General features: G+C 48.5%; 1 protein-coding gene across 2 annotated transcripts; it reads right to left on the bottom strand.

Annotated features, from left to right (window-relative positions):
* Positions 1-229: 229 nt before the first annotated feature.
* SFXN2 (sideroflexin 2) lies at positions 230-22,138 on the bottom strand. Of its 2 annotated transcripts, XM_002913890.4 has the most exons (12): positions 22,016-22,138; positions 9,121-9,305; positions 8,776-8,946; positions 8,390-8,488; positions 7,387-7,462; positions 6,999-7,084; positions 5,622-5,682; positions 5,187-5,253; positions 4,374-4,423; positions 3,989-4,038; positions 2,258-2,305; positions 230-1,452 (listed from the first exon to the last, which is right to left on the bottom strand). In XM_002913890.4, the coding sequence occupies exons 2-12, from the start codon at positions 9,279-9,281 to the stop codon at positions 1,353-1,355; spliced, it is 969 nt and encodes a 322-aa protein (XP_002913936.1). In that variant the 5' UTR covers positions 9,282-9,305; positions 22,016-22,138; the 3' UTR covers positions 230-1,352. The 2 variants fall into 2 exon arrangements, with proteins under 2 accessions (XP_002913936.1, XP_034519088.1); XM_034663197.1 differs by lacking the exons at positions 230-1,452; positions 2,258-2,305; positions 3,989-4,038 and adding an exon at positions 4,051-4,282.
* Between the last annotated feature and the right edge of the window lie 50 nt (positions 22,139-22,188).

Below are 22,188 nucleotides of genomic sequence, written 5' to 3'. Positions count from 1 at the left end.
GGTCCCATGTGGTTTATCAACTCCTGCTCTGAAACAACACAGTGCCCATTCTGGAGCATCCAGCAAAGACAGGTGGATTTTTCCTCTGTAGTAAGGGAAATCAACAATGGCCTCCAGGCATCAGACAGGTTCCCCTTATCGTTGTGGTAACCTCTTTCATACCAAGGCCAAAGCAAGACCAGACCTGCTTTTCATCCAGGCTTTATTAACTCAGTCTGCAGACAGTTCATTGTCCTCTTTCAAGAAATTTATTTGATTCAATGATATTCTTTGACTAGTCAGTCAATTCTACTAGATAGAACTCAATACAGACATTGATCCCAGGGAAGCCACAATGGTCTCCTTCCACGCCCACCCCACCCCGAGCTTGAAAAATCACCTAGAGCAGCCAAGATGGGAAGGGCAAATGGCTACACTTCACTGGTTGTCCTTTAAGGCTCTTTGGTCCTGACTGATTATTTCTCAGAGGTATCCAAATAAAACTCCCCTTTCCTATTCAGTACACACCAGTGTTTAACCCAATGGGCTGAGGAAGGGAGGCAGCTAGGAAAATATACCCATTAAAATGTGTTGTTAACACCTACATACATAATTTTTACTCACAGTTAGTGGATTTATCTTTTAAACACAGAGATGTAAAATCAGACATGATTTTAGCACAGGAGAACAAAGTCAGTGTCATGGGGCTTAGAGCACCATGAAACATTGCTGCCTCATGCAGTGGACTTTTTCATCACTTTGAACTCCTGGGTGCTTGATCAACCCAAGTTTAGCAGCGCTCCCAAAGACGCTTTCTGACAAGGGAGCACTGGGGAGGAGAATGGGGAAGAATGGAGAAGAGCCCCAAGGTGACAACAGACTTCTTCCCTCTCCCTTCCTGAGTTAAATAGAATTGCAGGGGCAAAACGTTCTATAGCGTGAGACAAGATGAGGAGGAAGGGAAGAAGAAACAGGGGTAGGAGCTTCCCTTTGTCTCAGGGGCTCTTCTGCAGTCCTGGCTGGAACTAGAATCCCAAAGGTTTCCTAATTTTTCCAAATGGTTTGCTTGTGTATGTCCCCCAGGTTCCAGCAACTTTTCCATCAGGGAGTCTCAGCTCCTGGTCTCCAGGGGATGTTGGTTGGGGGGCGGGGTGGGAGGAGCAGATAGAAGACTTGGTCTTTGCTCCCCTTGTTCACTTTTATCCCCTGGAGTCCAATAACCCAGGTGCCTGAGTGAAAACATGAGGCTCCCCACCCCCCAAATCCACCCTGGCCTTCAGGCCCTGTTGGGAGAGGAATGAGGGCACAGGTATACAAGGCAGCTAAGGGCTGGTGAATATGGGCATAGACTGGTCCTTGCTGGGATGGGGCATTTAGAGACCCTTATTGAAGTAGACATAAGGCACAAGTTCTCCATATTTGGCCTTGATGGTGTCTTGGAGTTCTGGTTCCAGATAAGAAACTGACAATTCACTGAGAAGAGAAAAGAAGGGGATTATGAGCCTGCCAACTGGACAAGCAGCAAATTACCATCAGATAAAATTCAACTCAAATGCTACCTCTAAGAAGCCCTTCCTGATTTTTCCATCAGAACGAATGGCCTTTGTACAACATAATATGTTGCTTTTACTTCTACTCAGGCCTGACTTCATTCTCCCTGGTGCTAAACCTCCATCTTCTCTGTAAGATTATAAGCACAGTGCTTGGAACACAGCATTGACACTGAATCATGAGTATGCAGGCAGGGGAACCTTGCATCTTCTCGGGGTACGTCCAAGCTACATCTAGTCTCCTGGAGCTCGTCCTCTCCCCTCCCCCAGTCTGATGCTTTGTTTCCCTTTTCCATCATGCTTCGCACACCCCTTCCCTGCCAGGGCGTACAAGGGAAGTAGAGAGGTCCAAGTCATCCACCCCCAAGCAAACACAAGCCAGAATAAGTACCCGTCCCTCTGTCCAATTTCAAGGACCAGATCCAGACAGGGAGGATGGATCTAATAACCTAACCAGCAGGGACAGAAAGGCTCTTGTTGCTCCCCCACTTCTCCCCGGGGTAGTCCTTACTCCACTGAGAGGGAGCAACTCATCCTTCTGCCCCTTAGAGATCCATTTTGGTTTACCATTCACCCAGAGTGAAGAGGCCCAGAGTTTAGGTTGACAGGCACTTGTCCTTGGACAAATGCTGCCCTTCCTGCCCCTCCTTGTCTCCTTCAGGACAGCAGGCAGGTCAGGGAGGGCAGGGACAGGGCACACGGTAAAGTGAGGAACAAAGAACTCTTACCATTTCTGTGGGAAGAGCCCACACGCCACTGGCACCATGAAGATGAGGCTGGAAGACAGGAGAAACGAAGTGTAGGGCCTGCCCTACCTCACACTTGCACCCCGTCCCTGAGCCCCCCAAAGGAAGCAGGGAGATTTCCCTTCAGTACCCTGCCTTCCCCGCTGCCCCACGGCTCCCCTCCCTGCAACTCTCCTCCTGGTCTCTCAGCGCAGGATAATCATTCTGGCATGGCATGAAACTGGCCCCCCTCCCCCTCCCATCCCTCACCCCCCCATCCACCGTCCTTCAAGCAGGTGATGATAACGAAGGCACTGGGAGTGTGAGTAGCAGCCCTAAAGACCACAGGCCCTGAGCAGTAAGAGGTATGAAAGCCAAGGTCCAGTGCCCGCGGCCACGAACCCTGGGCTGGTAGACAACAGAACAGGGCAGCTTCTCCAACCTCACTGCAAACACTAGTAACTCAAGGAGCTCGTTAAAAAGCGACGCTGATGCAGGAGGCCTGGGGAAGGCCCTGAGAGTCCTTCTAAGGTCCTCGGACGCTTCGGGGCCAGGGCCCTGTCGTATAGCACTTGGGAATCTGACAGACCAGGGTTCGGATCCCAGCTGGGTACTCACTGGCTGTGTGATCCTGGCCAAGTGAGCCCTGCAGGGCTGCCATGAGGCTCAAAGGGAATGACCCGGGGATGGCGCTCAACCCAGGGGAACACTCACGCAGTGGCGACTCAGTCAGCAAAAGGTAGCGTGGCGTGTGAGGCCGCGGGGGACCTGACCCGAACGCCAGCAATTATGAGCTACAGAGCCTTGGGCAAGTCTCCTCATCTCACTACGCCTCGGGTTCTTTGTAAAAGGAGAGGATGACAGGACCTAGCCCTCCAGGGCTGAGGGGATTAAGTGAAATGACAGACGTGGAGCACACGCACAGTGGGGACACAAAGGACACACTCCACATGTGTTGGCTGTTACTGTTGTTGTCATTAGCCCCGTGGCCTTGCAGAGTTATGACTGATGCTAGGACGTGGCCAGTCACTGACGGGCACTGAAGCATGCTGCTGTGACTTGTGGTGTTTTCCTTTCGTGTGAGGTTGGGACACTTGACAGCCCCAGGCTGTCCCCTCATTTTTTGACATCTCAGCATATTTATTTATTTACTTAGTTTATTTATATTGAGATATAGTGGACGCATGGCGTCGTGTACAGGTAAGGTGTATAGCATGCTGATTTGATAGAGTGACACATGCGATGTGACTACTGGGGCATCGGCTAACACATCTGTCACTGCCACAGAATTATCATTTCTTTCTTTGTTGGTATTATTTTTTTATTTGTTATTTTTAAGTAATCTCTTCACCCAATGTGGGGCTCGAACTCACAACCCTAAGATCAAGGGCCTGCCCTACCGACTGAGCCAGCCAGGTGCCCCTAGAATTATCATTTCTTTTTTTGTGGTGGGACTGTATTGTGGTTTTCGCCTCTTCTCCAGTCTGAAGGCCAGGACAGGAGGGCACCCAAGCACTCCGCTCTCCATGCAAATGTGTGCATAGCACCTATCAGCCTGAGGCCCTCAACAAAGATGGGGCAAGAACTCTCCAGACGGCCCATGGGTGTTCTGAGCTCAGGCACTATGGAAGTCAGGGAAAGGAATACATGTTCTCCAACATGGGCAATGCCAGAAGACAGGTCTTAGGTGCCCCAGCTACCACAGAACCCAAACCCAGAAAACATGTTACTCACAAGCAGCCAGACAGCAGAACTTGCAATGGGGCGTGCAGGACCTTGACTTTCTGCACAAAATTGAAGGAAAGACCCACATGAGACTTAGAGATCTTAACGCGAACCCCATGCCTGCCCTACCCCTGATCAGCCAGCTAGAAACCCACAGACACAAAACTCCTAGCCGTGAAGGAGAGGAGAAGGGGGCTCCTCTTGCTCTCTGCAGACGAGGTCAAGCAAGCAGCCACGGCATCTAAAGCAGGCAGCCGGCGGGGACTGGCATGGGCCCTACCTGAGTGAGACGAAGGCCAGTAGCTAGAGGGAAGGATGAGGATCAGAAACTCTGAAGTGTAGGTATGCCTGGGGGACTCCAGGCAAGGAAGATACAAAAGCAGACCCCACTCACCTTCATGAAATGCAGCTTCTCCAGCCTTTCCATGATGACTGGCAACAAAACTAGAAGAGACCAGGGAGAAGAGACTGGGGGAGGGCTGTAAGACTCTTCCTAAGACCCCTCTCCAAAATCAGATCAGGGACCAGGTGATTCCTCCCACCTCCCCTGAAGCTCCAGAAAATACTTTTGGAGGGAAGACTGTGTAGGCATGGCCACCCCCAACCTGTCCCCCAAGTCCTAGCAGAAGGGTGCTTCCCAAACATTTCCACCTGCACACCTGCAATAGGACATGTACCGCAGGCCCAAAGCATCCTCCTCAAAATTCAAATCTTTGAAGGCTCATGCAAACAAATCTCATATCCTACTCTGTAACATACCCCTGCTAGGAGCAAAACCAGGGCAGCGGATTTATTTTCTTTACCACTGTCTTCCTGGCACCCCGCCCTGTGTCCAACATATTAAAAGTACTTAAGGAATATTTGTGGAATGAAAAGAATTTTCTTCCCCAGATCTCTCATTAACTGATGTCCCAAGAACTACAGTGTGGTTCTCTCACGGGTTTCTGCATTCAGCACTATGTAGATGTAAGACGTACAACGTGTGGAACTGATACACTTATCCGTTGTAGCATGATTGCCGCTGTAGTGTTAGCTACAATCTCTACCACACCACAGAATTATCATTTTTTTATTGCGGTGGGAAAAGCCAGTTTGAGAAGCATGGCTGTAGAGGCTGCCCCCCCCCACCAAAAGAAAGCCAAATGTGGCTGAGGCCTCCATCATGTGTTCCAGGGTCCCCCAGGATGGGAGGGCTTCTCTAGCTTACTCATGCCAGGGGCTGCCATGGTGATCCGAGAAATAACCACTTGGGTGATGCCTACGGCCGCAGCTCTCTGAGGGCAGAAAAGAGTAAGTTGTCAGGAATGACCTTATCCAGTATCCATGGGCTGTACCAGAGGGCAGGGTCAAGAGTCAGGGTCAAGTCTGAGCAGGTAAAGGGGAAGGGACAGATCGACTAGGGGCTGTGTCCTCACCCAACCTTCTTTCACCTAGTTAGACTTTTATGGCTTCAGGACCAGAAATGATGGAGAAAAGATAAGACAAACCTGTTCTGAACAAGAAATGCAGGGAAATCAAGGGGAATGAGAATGGAATCCGGGGGATCCTATAACAGAACCTGGGCCTGCTCTGACTACTAAGAACAGGACCGGGTATAAGAGAGAATTCCCTCCTCCCACCCCAAAGGGTTGCCTCTGCTCACCTGGGAATGACCGATCTCATTGTGATTCCTGTCCTTCACGCAGATGCCCTGGATGAGTTCCCTAAACAAAGACAGGAATTGCTGGACTTGGGAAAGGGGTGCTAGAAGCCCACCAGCGATGTGACACACCAGGGGACCAAGGCCAGCACACTCAAGCTCTACGAAGCCAGCTCCTGCACCCTGGCCCTTTGATCTTCCTAGTGCATTCCAGTGAGTGGTATCTCAGAAGTGATCTGGGACGGTGGCTAAGAGAGCTAGGCCTGGGCTCAGACTGCCTAGGTTGAATCCTGAAATGGCAGAATAAGTTTCTGAACTTGAGCAAGTTCCCTGCTCCTTCCAAAGACTCAGTTATCCTCACCTGCAAAATGGGGCTAATCATGGCACCCACTTGATAGGATTGGTGAGGATTAAAGGGGACAGTGCCTGCAAAGTGCTTAGTCCAGCACCTGACAGAGTGACGGCTCCACAAACACTAGCTGCCCTGACTTATTCTCAGGCCAGTTCCTGACAGCACTCAAGCCCAGACCAGGTAGGTGGCTAGGGCTCCTTCATTTGTCGGGAAGGAGCCCCTGGATGGGGGAGGGAAAGAAGAGAGGAACAATGTGCATGCATGACTATTCTGGTAGTGTGCTCTTTATGCAAGGGCTGTTGTGACAAGTTCCCATTTGCTAGCCATCCCAAGAAAACGTGGCTTGTATATACTGGTGACGGTGAGGAAGGCGATGATGATGCCAGCAGCAATGACAGCGAACGCTTAGGCAGCACGTGGTACCTCCCAGGCGCTATCGGGGTGCTTGAGGTAGACTACATCATTAGGTTTGACAACAGAGGAACATCTATGCTTTCTCTAGCCAAAAAAACAAGAACTGCAAGACACACGGGTTTCTCCTTTTACCTTTCCTGCCGCGAAGCTTAGAGCCGGGTGCCTGGAAAACATCTATCTACTCCTCTGGCTTCTTTCAAAGCTTCTTGGCTCTGTTCTATCTTTGGACACCTCGCTCTGCTACATTTCATTCTGTAAGCCATCCCCCGGGCTTTGGAAGTAGGCAGAGTTCACAACTTAAATACAATTGCCGTTGAAAGGACGTGATCTCATAAAAACCCCCACAGATCCGCCCTACTCCCCGCCATCCCTCACCATCCAAACAATGACTCCCACAACACTCATCACAGATTAAACTTAAGTCACCTGCCACTCCTGTGGCCATCACCCTCGGAGCAGCCTATCCTTTGGGACCCTTCTGAGGTGTAGCCCAGCAGCCCTCCCCACACCCACCTCAGTCCCCAATGCCCAAAAGCCACCCACTGCCTTGGTTTCCTGCCCTTGCCCACCTAACCTGGTGGTTTGTAGGGAGGAAGAGGGATCCCCATACTCACTGCTGTCGCATCATTGGGATGTTGACACAGTTAGCAGCAGCTACAGCGGCAAAGGGCACCCAGCGGCCCACCAGGGGAGGAGCTCTCTGTTGGGGGAAGGGAACAACAGGGCTCACTGGAAGATGTGGGGAGGGGGCTTAAGGACTACAAAATAAGATTAGATCTCGCTACTGCCACATATCCAGACACTTGGTCTAGGAGCCCAAATTCCCTCAAAGACCCAAGAAGACTAACCTGGAGCTAGTTCTGCTACATTTCCCCCTAGTTGGCTGGGCTCTGGCCATACCCAACTCACCCAGACAAGGGCAACGCCAGGCCTGGGGGAGTTTTCCCTTGGACTTTGCTGCCCCCTAGTGGCCACCAAGCCCACAGCAGCCCCAGACAGTACCTTCGTCAACATGTTCATGCCCACAGCAGTGGCCACCGCAGTGGTTGTGGCTGTGATGTAGGAAAGGGCCATCTGCCTAGTGGAGGAGAGACACGCTTGGGAGTGGGGGGCCCTGCCGGCTGAGGGCAAGACCATGGCTTGACTGAGAAAGTCTGGAAATGAAGCTTCATGCCTGAAACTTTACCTGTCTCATCTTGGGACATTCCCCCTCCTGAACACACACACAACACTCCCCGCCCTCCCCGGCCTCCTTTCAGTACTTTAAACCCTTCAAACTCTCTTCTGCTCCAGAACCTTCGCCTGCTGCTGCTCCCTAACTGGGAAATTCTTCCATAGGCTAAATCCTTATCCTCCAGAAATCAGCCGAAATGTGGGCTCCACAGAAAAGACTTCCCCAAACAGCCCATCCACACAGACGCCCCTCTGCTGTTCGCTATCTTGTCACCTGTTTGTTTCCTTAAAGGCAGCAGTACAACCTAAGATTACTGTGCTCGTCTGCTTTACAGACCTTAAATTCCACAAGAACAAGGGCCCTAGAACCATGCCTGGCACTTAATACCTACTCAAGAAATAGCTGAGGGGCGCCTGGGCGGCTCAGTCAGTTACGCTTCTGCCTTCAGCTCAGGTCATGATCTCAGGGTCCTGGGATCAAGCCGCATCAGGGTCTCTGCTCAGCGGGAGCCTGTTCTCCCTCTCCCTCTGCCTCCCCACCCCACTTGTGAGCTCTCTCTCTCATTTTTTTCCTCTCAAATAAAATCTTAAAAAAAAATATTGGAGAATGAATAAATGAATAAACTTTGAATTAGTCTAGGAAGATACTCTCCTAGTCAGCCTCAGAAAATACTTGCAAACCCTGAAAAGGGGCACTTGGTCACCAGCCCAGTACAAGCCTCACCCAAAGAAGACAGCCCGAGAACCCTTTAGAAGGGCTGTTCCCCTGGAGGCAAGACAACAGCTACCTGCTCCAGACCCAAGTGGACAGCCTGGGGTTCAAGTCTCCTACCTGACGGACGTGGGGGAAGCTGCATTCCTGTTGGTATAGTTGACTAAGGCATTGAAGGACTGGTTCACCCACTGCCAGAAGATCACTGCCGGCATCGTCCTACCACAAGGGAGGCCCAGAGAGGCAGAGAAGAGTCCGATGGAATGGAGGTCTTGGTTTACACCAGTCAAACCAGACTGCCTGTTGTTCCCCAAACTGTCCCCATGCTGTTTCATGCACCGGGGCTTTTGCACAGGCTGGGCCCTCTGCCTGGAATATCTACACACACACACACACACACACACACACACACACACACCCTTCCATACTATCATCACCATAGGGCTCCCTGCCTGGCAGATCCAAGTGGCCACACTGCGTGCTATCTTGCTCCCAGGCTCTTCTACCTGTAGAACTGGAGCATGAAGCCCGTGATGATCATGCCGCCGGGGACCTGGAAGGACATCCGCCCGATGACGTTCATCTTCTCCCCGGTGTCAGGGTGGAAGGCTGAGTCATACAGCTTCTTGGCATATAGCAGCTGCTCCACTTGGGTGCCTGGGGGCACGACGCCCGTTCTGCCACCCAAGACCAATAGACAGAGTTTCCTCCCGGGCCCCTCACCCCGAGTCACCCTGCTCCCTCCTGCCTGAGAGCTCTGTCTATTCCCTCATATTCAATTTCCACCTCCTCCCCAGGGGAATCCACCTGTGTTGCCCCAGTGCCTCCAGTCCTTTCCCCTCACCGCTCACCTGCTCTTCTCCACCATCACCTTGGCCCAGTCCAGCTCCCGCTCTGGTACCAGGACAGTGCGCGGGTCTGTGATATTGAAGAAGTGTTTCACCCGTCCCCGGAAAGTGCACTGGTCCCAACGGGGGGCATCGATGTTAAAGCCAGACAGATCAGCCTCCATTTCGCTCACACACAAAACTGTGGACTTAAGGAACAGAAGGAAAATGAGGAGTGTCCCCCAAACCAAAATCTGCCCCTGAGGCCCTGAGCACCTCTCCTAGAATGCCTGCTTTCACCAGCCACTGGCATCATCTGACCAGGCTTGGGAGGGCCCCAGTGAATGGGCACCAGACTGAGCAACCAGACACCGACATGGGTCTCCTGAGCGCCTGCTGGCAGCCAGCCCTGTGCTTGATCATGCTGTGGGAGACTCTGGAAAAAGGGACAACACAGGGCCTGTCCTTGGGGGGCTGAGCGTAACTGGGGAAGAAGAGCCCACCCATGGAACAGAAGATAATATATACAGCAGCCGTAAGTACAGGAGATGAGAGAAAGCAGAGATGGCGGAGCCCAGTCAGTAGGAATAGGGGGCTTCCCAGAAGAGAGGGAATGTGAGTAGTAGAAGACAGAACAGATTTATCTGAAGGAGGCAGAAGGCATGGATCTCATTCAAGGTAGAAACAATTACAGAGAAGGGTGGAAATGAACATGGCACGATCACTCTCATCATTTCAGTGTGTGTATGTGTGTGTGTGCATACGTGTGCACAGCGCATGCGGCCCTGTGAGAGATCCCAGGCCATGGGTGTGAGTGAGGCACCACACCCACCCTCAAGGACTTACAGAAGGCGGGGTAAAAGACAAGTACACCAACAAGGACAGCGGTGTGAACAATGATGGGGACAGACACTGGGGGCAGTGGAAAAACAGAGAAGAGGCATCCAAACGTGAGACGATCAGATCTCCCAGTTTTCCTGGGACTGCTGTCCTGGGGTAATTATTAATAGCACCCCCTCCCACTCTCAAAAGTGTCCTGATTTGGATGATAAATCACATGGTCCCCTTATCTAAAATGGATGAGTGATTCTGAACATGCTTTGTGAAAACAAGAAATAAACAAGGTTTTGAAGGATGGGTAGATGTTAGATAGATAAAGGAGAGGTGTCCCAGGCACAAAAAAAAAAAAGAAAGAAAGAAAAAAGAAAGAAGCCAGGGTTGACTGCAAACAGGGTGAGTGGGGACCAGATAATGATGATCACAGCTAATGCTGAGCTCTGACTCTAGGCTAGGCATTTTGCTTGGGGCCTGACATGCATTTTCTGAATTCATTTCACAACAATGCTATAAAATAAATACCCTTTAATCTAACCCCATTTTATGGATGAGAAAACCAAGGCACAGATAAGTAACTTTAAACCAAGTCATGCAAACATTAGCCAGTGACAAAGCCAGGATTTTAATTCCGCCTAATTTACTTTGCCTTTTACTTTTTCCTCTAACTGGGTTCTGGAATCCATGTCTTGAAAAACTAAGGCAGGTCTGACATGTAAACTTGAAAACTGTCACTCCTGTCTTTGTAACAAGAAAAAAAGCTGAACAAATTAAAAAATCAACAACTTTTTTAGACCCAGACCCATCAGTGAACTGAGGTCACAGGGCAAACCACTGCCCCCAACCCCAGAGAGACAGGCAACTACGGAGAATGACAGCTTACTGGGAACAGAAGCCCTCCGCTGGGCAAGTACCATTGGAAAACTTAAACTTTAATTGACAAATTGCTGGAAGCTCCATGTGAACAAGCTTGCAAATTAAAAATTCCAAGGGGATTCAACCTTGAATATGGGGGCACACTTTTGAGTTTACCTTCAAGAGTCCACCAGGCTCTCAGGGTGAAGATCAGAGAAAAATCCCCTACTACTTCTGACAGGGAAATGGGAAAAGTAGTCATCTTGAAGTATACCCAGAGCCCTCTGTTCTTCCCAACAAGGCCTGCCCTCAAAAGAGCCTGTTTTACTAGAGCCTAACCATTTCAGGATTTACTAGAATCTAACTGACTTGGAAAAATGTAACTCAAGCCTTTTCTAACTCCAGCCCTTTCTAACCTTCCTATCTCATTTAAAGGGGGTGAGAAGAGCCTGAGAAACACTTTTGAAGGTCCAGGAGCACAGGCTCACTCAAAGACTTAGAACTAATCACAGGACTACAGAATACGCTCTCTTCCCTCACACTTGACCACTGCAGGTGGTACAATGCTCCTATGTGATAACAGGGAGAACTGAACAACACCAGAAAGAACTGCAAGTTTCAGACCTTACTTAAGAAGTCTCTAGAAACCCAAAGACAACAGGAGAGACAAAAACAAGAACCCCAGAGAAAATGGTAACCTCTGACACCTACAGCTTCAGCAAACAGTAAATACAACCTAACATCTCGCCAGATAAAGGTAAAACTGCACAGACATCTGGCTTTCAACAAAAGATTACAAGGCATACTAAATGGCAAAAACATAGTTTGAAGAGAGAGCAAGTGTCAGAACCAGATGGCAGAGATTTTGGAATTATCAGAACAGAAATTTAAATAACTATGATCAATTTGCTAAGGACTCCAATGGGAAAGTGGACAACATGCAAGAACAGATGGGTAATGTAAGCAGAGAGATGGAATCTGTAAAAAAGAATCAAAAGGAAATGTTGGAAATTAAAAAAAAAAAATTCTGGGGGCATCTGGGTGGCTGTCAGTTAAGCATCTGACTTTGGCTCGGGTAATGATCTCGGGTTCCTGGGATCAAGCCCTGTGTTGGGCTCTGTGCTTGGCAGACAGTCTGTTTGTGCCTCTCCCTCTGCCCCTCCCCCTGCTCATGCTCATTCTCTCTCTCTCAAATAAAAAATAGATAGTCTCAAAAACAATTTCTGTAACAAAAATGAAGAATGCCTTTGATGGGCTCATCAATAGACTAGACATGGCCTGGGAAAAAATTCTGTGAGCTTGAATATGTGTCAACAGAAGATTCCCAGACTGAAAAGTAAAGAAAAAGAATGAAAAAAACCAGAAGAGAAAATCCAAGAACCTTGGGGCAATTACCCATAGGTGTAACGTGCATGTAATGGGAATACCAGAAGAAGAGGGAAGGGAACAGAAGAAATATTTAAAGCAATGATGACCAAGAATTTTCCAAAAACTAATGACAGACACCAAACCACAAGTCCAGAAGGCTCAGAGAACACCAAGAAGTACCAAAAAACATACACCTAGCTGGGAATGCAAACTAGTACAGTCACTGTGGAAAACAGTATGGAGGTTTCTCAAAAAATTAAAAATAGAATTACCATATGATCCAGTAAGTCCACTACTGGCTATTTACCCAAAGAATATGAAAACACTAATTCAAGAAGATATATGCACCCCTATGTTTACTGCAGCGTTATTTACAATAGCCAAAATATGGAAGCAGCCCAAGTGTCCATGGATAGATGAATGGATAAAAAGGATGCCCATATATGTACAATGAAATCTTGCCATTTGCAACAACCTAGATGGATCTAGAGAGTATAATGCTAAGTGAACCAAGTCAGTCAGAGAAAGACAAATACCAAATGAGTCCACTCATACGTGGAATTTAAGAAACAAAACAAATGAACAAAGGAAAAAAGATAACAAACAAAAAACCAGACTCAGGGCACCTGGGTGGCTCAGTCAGTTAAGCATCTGCCTTTGGCTCAGGTCATGATCCCAGGGTCCTGAAATTAAGCCCCGTGTCTGGCTCTCTGGTCAGCAGTGAGTCTGCTTCTTTCTCTCCCTCTGCCCCTCCCCCTGCTTGTGTGCACACATGTGCGCACTCTCTCTCTCTCTCTCTCTCTCAAATAAACAAAATCTTTAAAAAAAAAAGAGAGAGAGAGAGAGAATAAAGGAAAAAAACAGACTCAATTATGGAGAACAAATTGATGGTTACCAGAGGGGTGGTGGGCAGGGGGATGGGTAAAACAGGTAAAGGGGATTAAGAGTACATTTACCATTATGAGCACTGAGAAATGTACAGAACTGTTCAATCACTATATTTCACACCTGAAACTAATATAACACCATATGCTAACTATACTGGAATTAAAATTTTTTTTAATCTACACCTAGTCATCTTATATTATATTTCAAACTGCAGAAAATCAAGACAAAGAAAATCAAGGCAAGGGGTGACTGGGTGGCTCAGTCAGTTAAAGCATCTGCCTTCAGCTCAGGTCATGATTCCAGAGTCCTGGGAGTCAGGCTCCCTGCTCGGCAGGGGACCTGCTTCTCCTTCTCCCTCTGCCCCTCCCCTCACTTGCTCTCTCTCTCCCTCAAATAAATAAATAAAATCTTAAAAAAAAAAAAAAAGAAAATCAAGGAAGAAATCTGAGGGAAGGAAAAGAAAACACCTTATCTATAGACAAACAAAGATACGAACTTCATTGGCTTTCTCCCCAGACACCAGGCAAGCAAGCAGAGCAGAGAGTGAAATATTTACAGTACTGAAAGATATAAGCAACACCAACCTAGACTTCTACACCAGCAAAATTATCCCTTACAGTGAAGGAGAAATACAGGCTTTCCCAGACAAACACAATTGAAGGAATTTATCACCAAGAGACCTGACTTGCAAGATGTTAGAAGTTCTTCAGAGAGCAAGAAAGTGATGTAGGTCATAAACTCAGATCTACATAAAGAAAGAGTGTCAGAAGCAACAAATGAAGGGAAAATAAAATCTTTATTTTTCTTATTCCAATTGTTAACAGTAAAACAGATCACAGTTTGTTCCAAATAACGGCAGCAGCAACGTGTGTGATGATCACAGCTATGGACAGGTGACACGAGTGACAGCAGTGCTCTAACATGGGAGGGAGGAGCTGGGAAGGCCCGCCCAGGTTACCTGCACTACCAGAGACGTGCTCCAGTGTCATTTGAAAGTGGACTTGGATTAGCTGTAAATATATATTGCAAGCTCTAGGAAACCACCAAAAAATTTCCAGAGGAAGTATAAATGATATGCTAGGAGAGGAGAGAAAATGGAGTCATAAAAAAGCTAAGGCTTTTGGGGCATCTGGCTGGCTCAGTTGGGGGAGCATGTGACTCTTGCTCTTGGGGTCATGAGTTCAAGACCCACGTTGGGTGTAGAGATTACTTAAAAATAAAATCTTTAAGGGGTACCTGGGTGGCTCAGTCGCTGAAGCATCTGACTCTTGGTTTCAACTCAGGCCATGATCTTGGGGTCGTGGGACTGAGCCCCACGTCAAGCTCCATGCTCAGCACGGAGTCTGCTTGAGATTCTCTCTCTCCCTCGGCTCCCTCTCCTGCCCGTCCCCCGCATGCACACACTCTCTCTTTCAAATAAATAAGTAAATCTTTAAAAAAAATAAAAAATTAAATTTTCTTAAAAAAAGCTAAGGGTTTTGAATTTTTGCCTAAGAATTTCAAGAAAAGAGTTTAAGTAGAGTGACAAGATCAGATGTGTGGTTTAGAAAGAAAACTCTAGGGAATGACATGAAAATAAACTCGGTGTGGTAGGACCTCAGAGGCTGCAGAGAGATCAGCTGGGCGGGAACTTCAGCAACCCAGGCGAGAAGAGGGGGGGCCCATGTGAACCCAGACGCGCAGGAACAGAGAGGAGGGACCAAAAGGACAGAAACTTTAAAAGCAGCAGAATGTCGGGATTTACTAAGTGACTGGTTATAGGAAGAATACTCTGCTAGTCAGGGTTCAAGCACAGACGCAGAATCAATAGGATATATATATATATCCTTTATATATATTTGCATAATACTGATAAATATATAAGAATGGATTTAGTACAAGGAATTAGCAAACTCGCTTCCGTAATTGTAGGAGTTGGCTAAGCAAGCCTGAAGCCAGCCGGGCAGGCAGTTAGCGAGGAAGGATCCTGGGTAGGGAAGGAGAGCATGGCTGGAGGGGATGCCTAGCCCTATTTTAAAGGGATTCCATCTGATTAACTCAGGCCACCCAGGATAATCTCCCCTTAGATTAACTCAAAGCTAACCAATTAGGACTTTAATTACATCTGCAAAATCCCTTCACCATGCGCCTAAATTCGTGTTTGATGGAGTAACCGGGAGGTGTGTGTACTACGAACAGCTGCTTCTCCCTCCTGGCCCACTTAACTGGAAGCACACCAGCGTACCAGAGGGGGGATGGGGGGGTTGTTTGGCCTAGCTAAATTGACACATCACAAGTTTCTAGAGTGATACCAGGGTTTTCTGACTTGGGCCATAATGTACAGAGACAAGAAATATAGAAAAATAGGCTTTAAGGGAGAAAAGCAGGAGTTGGATTTTCCACGTGTTGAGTTTCAAGTACAGTGGACCTTTCTTTTTTTCTTTTAAGATTTTATTTATTTATTTGACAGAGAGAGAGCCAGCCAGAGAGAGAGGGAACATAAGCAGGGGGAGTGGGAGAGGAAGAAGCAGGCTCCCAGAGGAGGAGCCTGATGTGGGGCTCGATCCCAGGACTCCTTGATCACGCCCTTGAACCGAAGGCAGACGCCCAACGACTGAGCCACCCAGGCGCCCTGATGGACCTTTCTTTTTTTTTTTTTTTTAAAGATTTTATTTATTTATTCAACAGAGATAGAGACAGCCAGCGAGAGAGGGAACACAAGCAGGGGGAGTGGGAGAGGAAGAAGCAGGCATAGCAGAGGAGCCTGATGTGGGGCTCGATCCCATAACGCCGGGACCATGCCCTGAGCCGAAGGCAGACGCTTAACCGCTGTGCCACCCAGGCGCCCCCCCGATGGACCTTTCTTTTTTTTTTTTTTTTNTTTTTTTTTTTTTAAAGATTTTATTTATTTATTCGATAGAGATACACAAGCAGGGGTAGTGGGAGAGGAAGAAGCAGGCTCACAGCAGAGGAGCCTGATGTGGGGCTCGATCCCAGAACGCTGGGATCACGCCCTGAGCGTGAAGGCAGACGCTTAACCGCTGTGCCACCCAGGCGCCCCCTGATGTACCTTTCTTAAATGCAATAGGCTGCCGCCTGTCTCAGGTCCTTTGCAAATGCCCTTCCCTGTTTTTTTTTCTTGAAAAACGTCACCCTGAGGATTTTTCACATATATTACAAGCTCATAGGCACAGCTAGGGCAAGATTTGAAGTCATCTTGAGTTATAGTCACCAAAATCCAAAAGCAGCCACAAAATTGAGCAAACACAGCCAGTATTTGAGTATGAGGGAAAGGAAACATACTGCTGATGGAAGCCACAGGACTAGTCAAAAAAAGAAGTTTTATAGGGACGCCTGGGTGGCTCAGTCGGTTAAGCGTCTGCCTTTGGCTCAGGCCAGGAGCCCAGGGTTCTGGACTTTGGACTACTTGCTCTGCAGGGAGCCTGCTTCTCCCTCTGCCTCCCACTCCCCCTGCTTGTGCTCAGGAGCGCTCTCTCTCTCTCTCTCTCTCTCTCTTGCTCTCTGACAAATAAATAAATAAAATCTTTTTTAAAAGCTTTATATTAGGTAGTGGTAAAATGAAAGGAGAATTCTACCCAAGACTCCCACCTCGATAGAGCCGAATGGGCCACTGTAGCTGCAAGGGAAGGGCCACAGCAAAGCCACCCCAGAATCAACAGCAGCCTGAAAAGCAGACGTATTAGAACATAACGTCAGGGCCCCACCGTATCCCTCAAAAAGTAGCCTTTTGCTCTCCGGGACAATCTAGAGTTATTTGCAAGGAAGCAGCTACTCACCCTTCAGATCCTGACTTAAACCTTTCCTCAGGGAATCCTTTGAAGGACCCTTGGCCCCTCTCTCCCCGACCGCTAGACCAGGTGCTCTGCTGGAAGCCCGCTTGGCTCTGTGCTGTTTCTTCAGAGCTGTGCCAGTTTGTCCTAACTCTCTGTGGTTTTATTTTAACAAATGCCTACCTTCCCCTCTAGGTCATAAGCTCCTCAGACCCAGGGATTGTGTCCAGTTTGCTCAGTGCTGCTACCCCTGGGCCTAGCACAAGAATTCAAGTATATGCTGAGTAAGAAGCCTCGTTTGTCAGTAAATGGATATTTAGGCTTAAGAGGAAGTACAGAGATCTGAGTCAGAAGTAAAACAATGAGAGGCATCAAGGTAGTTTAAGAGAAAGTTTTCCAGTGAGAATACACAGAATGGGATGAATAAAGTGCTGAGGACATAGCCCGAAATCCACTACGTGTAGAGGCCAGCCCCCCAAAAAAGGAAGCCCAAACAGATGAGAAAGAACAACCAGGGACAGAGGAGGCATGATGAGCCAACAAACTCAGTAAAGGGAGAGACAGTCAATTTTTATATCTTTTTGTTGAGGTGGGAGAGACTTCAGCAAGTTGACATGCTGGGGGTGGGTCATTTCCTGGGAGGAAGGAGCCAGGAGAGAAGGGGAGGCTCCCATGGAGTTTTCATGGCACCCTCGCCTGGCCCTGAGGCCGCCACTGAGAGGCAACCTCCGAAGCTAGACAGCTAGTCAGAAGCTAGAAAGCGAGTGGCCACTGCTTGACTTCTGCCTCTCTCACTCCACTACAAGCCCAGGGGAGAGCTCTGGGCTTTGTCCTCTGGCGACAGGTTGACCTGGCTTTCTACAGGCTGGTTCAAAGACCAAAGCTATTTCATGCAGTCACAACTGAACCCAGGGGTGGGAGAGAAGCAAGAGTTTACTTCCCTTGACTCTAGATGGGGCTAAAACGAGTTGTTGGCCTGGCTGGCAGATCACACACTGCCTTGGATTACAGAGCCCCAAGTTGGGGCTCCAGCCACTCTGCTGGAGGGAGCCCACAGAACATGCTATGCTTCCTTTTTTTTTTTAAAGATTTTATTTATTTATTTATTTGAGAGAGAGCGCGAGAGCATGTGCATAAGCTGGGGGAGGGGCAGAGGGAGAAGGAGACTCCCCATTGAGCAGGGAGCCCGAAGCAGGGCTCAATCCTAAAAGCCTGGGATGATGACCTGCGCTGAAAGCAGACATTTCACCGACTGAGCCACCCAGGTGCCCCAAACATGCTATGCTTCCTTCTTAACACACACACACATACACACACACACACACACACACACACACACACAGCCTGTCCTTGGACATATCTTTCCACCCTGAACTCAGCACCGGAAAGTCCTGTCTTTCATAATGGAAGTACTTCTACCGCCAAGGGGTAATCATTTGCTAAACTATGCAAGAAACTTTCCCCTCATTACCGAGGTCAGCATAGGACTTGCCCAGCCTCTATTTGACCTAAAACATAAGGCCAGGGGCGCCTGGGTGAGTCAGTTGGTTAAGCATCTGCCTTCAGCTTGGCTCATGATCCCAGGGTCCTGGGATGGAGCCCCATGTCAGGTCAGGCTCCCAGTTGGCAGGGAGTCTGCTTCTCCCTCTCCCTCTGCCCTGCTCATTCTCTCTCTCTCTCTCTCTCTTGCACGTGTGCGCACTCTCTAATAAATAAATAAAATCTTAAAAAAAAAAAAAAAGGCAGGGGCACCTGGGTGGCACAGCGGTTAAGCGTCTGCCTTCGGCTCAAGGCGTGGTCCCAGCGTTCTGGGATCAAGCCCCACATCAGGCTCCTCTGCTGAGTGCCTGCTTCTTCCTCTCCCACTCCCCTGCTTGAGTTCCCTCTCTCACTGGCTGTCTCTATCTCTGTCGAATAAATAAATAAAATCTTTAAAAAAAAAAGGCAAAAAAATCTAAATTCCATTCTATGTCTAAAACATTTCCCCCCAACATGTGCTGCCCCCCAACAGGCACAGGTCCATGACTCCTTCAGGGCAAACTCAAACCCTACTGTGATATATTCTCACAGCATCCTATCCTCATTTGCAAAACACTTGGCTTTGCAATCATCACTTTCTTGTTACTAGTTATTTGTATAAAGTTGGCCTCCCCCGGCGGATTGTAAGGTTTGTGCCGTAGCTCTCCAGGCCCTCTAAAAATACTTAACTGCCTGCCTGAACTGCATTTCAACTTATTCTCGGGCTCCCTGGGCATCAAAGACGTCACTCTTTCAAGTCAAACTCAAGAACCTGTCTTGGTTACAAAAGTAAGGGTAGGCTTTGGGTCACAAAGCTGCAAATGGTCTATCCCTCCTACACTGAGTCCTATCTGGTCTCTAGGTTTTCTCTAGAACAGTCATTCTCCCTCTTCCCACTTAGCCGCACCTAGTATTCCCTAAAGAGGTACCACCGTGTCCAGGGTGGCTTCAGTTCTGAAGGAATATGGTCCCACTACCGGGAACAAGGGGGGAGCTGGAAATCAAACAGGTGACTAACCAATAATTCCCTTTGCTCTGAGGACTGGAGACTATCACAGCTCGAAGATGTGAGGGATCCAAGATCTCAATGTACAGAAGAGGAAACTGATGCTTAGAAAGATTCACATCGATTGAGCCAGCATGCTGAACATTACACACAACCCTGCCCTAACCACAGCTCCAGTCCTGTCCATCCATCCAACAATCTGACAATAGGCAGGGCCTACTCTCCCAAAGTCACAAGGCTCAGGGTCACTTAGATGGGTCCTCCGTCCACTACCGGCCCAAAGAAAGAGAGAGGGCGGGGCGCCTGGGTGGCAGAGCGGTTAAGCGTCTGTCTTCCGCTCAGGGCGTGATCCTGGCGTTATGGGATCAAGCCCCACATCAGGCTCCTCCGCTGGGAGCCTGCTTCTTCCTCTCCCACTCCCCCCTGCTTGTGTTCCCTCTCTCGCTGGCTGTCTCTATCTCTGTCAAATAAATAAATAAAATCTTAAAAAAAAACAAACAAAACTTTAAAAAAAAAAAAGAGGGAGAGAGAAAGGAAAGGAGAAAGGAAGGAGGAAAAAAAGAGAAGAGAGGGAGAAAGAAAAAGAAAAAAGAAAGAAAGAAAGAAAGAAAGAAAGAAAGAAAGAAAGAAAGAAAGAACGTATTACCTCACCTGAAGTCATCCTTCTTAGAGAGAATTGAGTTTTGGGGCACCTGACTGGCTCAGCTGTAGAGCATGTGACCCTTGATGTTGGGTTCTGAGTTCAAGCCCCACGTTGGGGATACAGTTTACTTAAAAACAAAACAAAACAAACAAACAAACAAACAAACAAAAAACCCAAAAAAACAGAGAGTTGATTTTCTCTGGCAAACAGTATCAGAGCTCAAAGAACAAGGCTTCCAAACTCCCTCTGGGTATCCTCTTGTAAGGGGGGAAAGCACTCAAGATTACCCTGTTTGTATCCCCAAGTAGGAAGAAAAATAAAACATCATCGCTGGTACTTGCATCAGAGGAAGAACAAGGCAGCCATACTCAAAAAGATCAAACACAAAAATCACTTGAAATAGGCAAGGGTTGGTGCCAAGGCTGCCTAGAGAATGTTGGACAACGAGACTAATAATTACAGAAGAAGGCCCAGGTACACTCCTATGACTCCAAGGCAACCATGATGTTAGACACCAGACAACTCAGAAAGAGAAGTCGGCCCTGTCCTTTTCACAAAAGAACCAACAGGCTAGAGACGAGTAGATTGCAGAAGTGCATACTCTGAATTAGCCATTCATCTTGCATCTACTTAATCAAGGTTTTTTTTTTTAAGATTTTTTTTAAAGATTTTTTTTTTAAGATTTTATTTATTTATTTGACAGAGAGAGACAGCCAGCGAGAGAGGGAACACAAGCAGGGGGAGTGGGAGAGGAAGAAGCAGGCTTCCAGCAGCAGAGCCTGATGGGGCTCAATCCCAGAACGCCGGGATCACGCCCTGAGCTGAAGGCAGACGCTTAACGACTGAGCCACCCAGGCGCCCCTACTTAATCAAGGTTCTGAACTGAATCTTCTCTCCAAGGATCTGAAGAAGGTATGCTGCGAGCATATGTTTAAAAACACACTTCAGTTGAATGCATAAGTAGCTAAAAACATGCAGGGAAAATCCACCTTTGTTCCAGTGATGTTAAGAAGACTTTAAAGCCTGCTGGTACGAAGAGGGGCAAAGCCCCAAAACCTAGATGAAGCCATAATAGCTAAATCCTATGTAGCACTTTCCATGTGCCAGGCAATATTTTATGTACTTGACATATAATAATTCACATGTCCTCACAAGAACCCAATCAAGGACGTAAGGGGCACACACATGACTCCAACAGGTTTATCACCAGTGCCAACACTTTACCAACTCTTAAAAAGTTCTGAGCTTACACCACAAATATAAGCCGTTCTGTTCCTCCTACCTAGACACCACAATAGTGTTAAAATCACTTCCTCCAGAGTCAGAACTGGGTTCAAGTCCTGACTGTATACTGCTTAGAACAACCAATTTCTAGGGCTGTGAGAATGAAATGAAACCTTGTGTGAAAACCATTCTACTAAGAAGTATGTAATTTCCATGAGGGCATATTTTGTCCCCTGCTGTGTTTCCAGAGTCTAGAACAGGAGTTGGCACAGATGTGAGTTTCCACCCGTTCTCTGCATGGGGTTGAGCCCCTCTCAACCCACCCAGAATCCCTTTCGCTCTCGCTTGCCTATAAGTGCAGGGCCGTTTTTGCCTCCTCCGGGGCTGCAGACAGTGCACCATCCGATCCAATGTTGCTTAGCAAAATCTGGCCATTCCAAAACGCCTTTCACCCTTGCTGTCTGCTCACCTCAGTGCTCAGGGCCAGTCCCCAGGCTGCCTCTTGCCCTCCGACAGGCAGCCTCCCACCACCGGGACTCCTCCATCCTGGACTCTAACACACAGATGTGCAGATAGATGCACAGCCCATAACGCCCCCCACCCTCAGCTGGGCCTTAGGGCGCCAGGAGCCATAAGGGAGAGAGGTCCCTGGGCAGCCCCAGGCCACTATTCGCGCCACGTGGCTACAGCAGGTGGAAGCCCAGCCCCCGCAGCAGCCCTGCCTGGGCAGTCAGGACAGAAATCCGAGCTCCCTCCGGGGATGTGGGGTCTAGAGGAAGGTGTGGTGGGCGGCCTCTTCCCAAGACCCCTTACCTGGTCCCGGGAAGAATGCACTGAGACAACTGCCAACAGAAGCACCCTGCTTTGGAAGCCGGGCCTGTACCAACCTGAGGCCTCGGCCCGGGCACCGCCCCTCTCCCCGCCCCCGCCCTGCTCCTTTCCGACCAATCACAGGCTGGGCGGCACCCACCAGCCACGTGGGCGAG

Source organism: Ailuropoda melanoleuca, chromosome 6, assembly GCF_002007445.2.
Source record: "Ailuropoda melanoleuca isolate Jingjing chromosome 6, ASM200744v2, whole genome shotgun sequence".
NCBI classification, from domain to species: Eukaryota; Metazoa; Chordata; class Mammalia; order Carnivora; family Ursidae; genus Ailuropoda; species Ailuropoda melanoleuca.
This window is presented reverse-complemented; position numbering and strand designations above follow the sequence as displayed.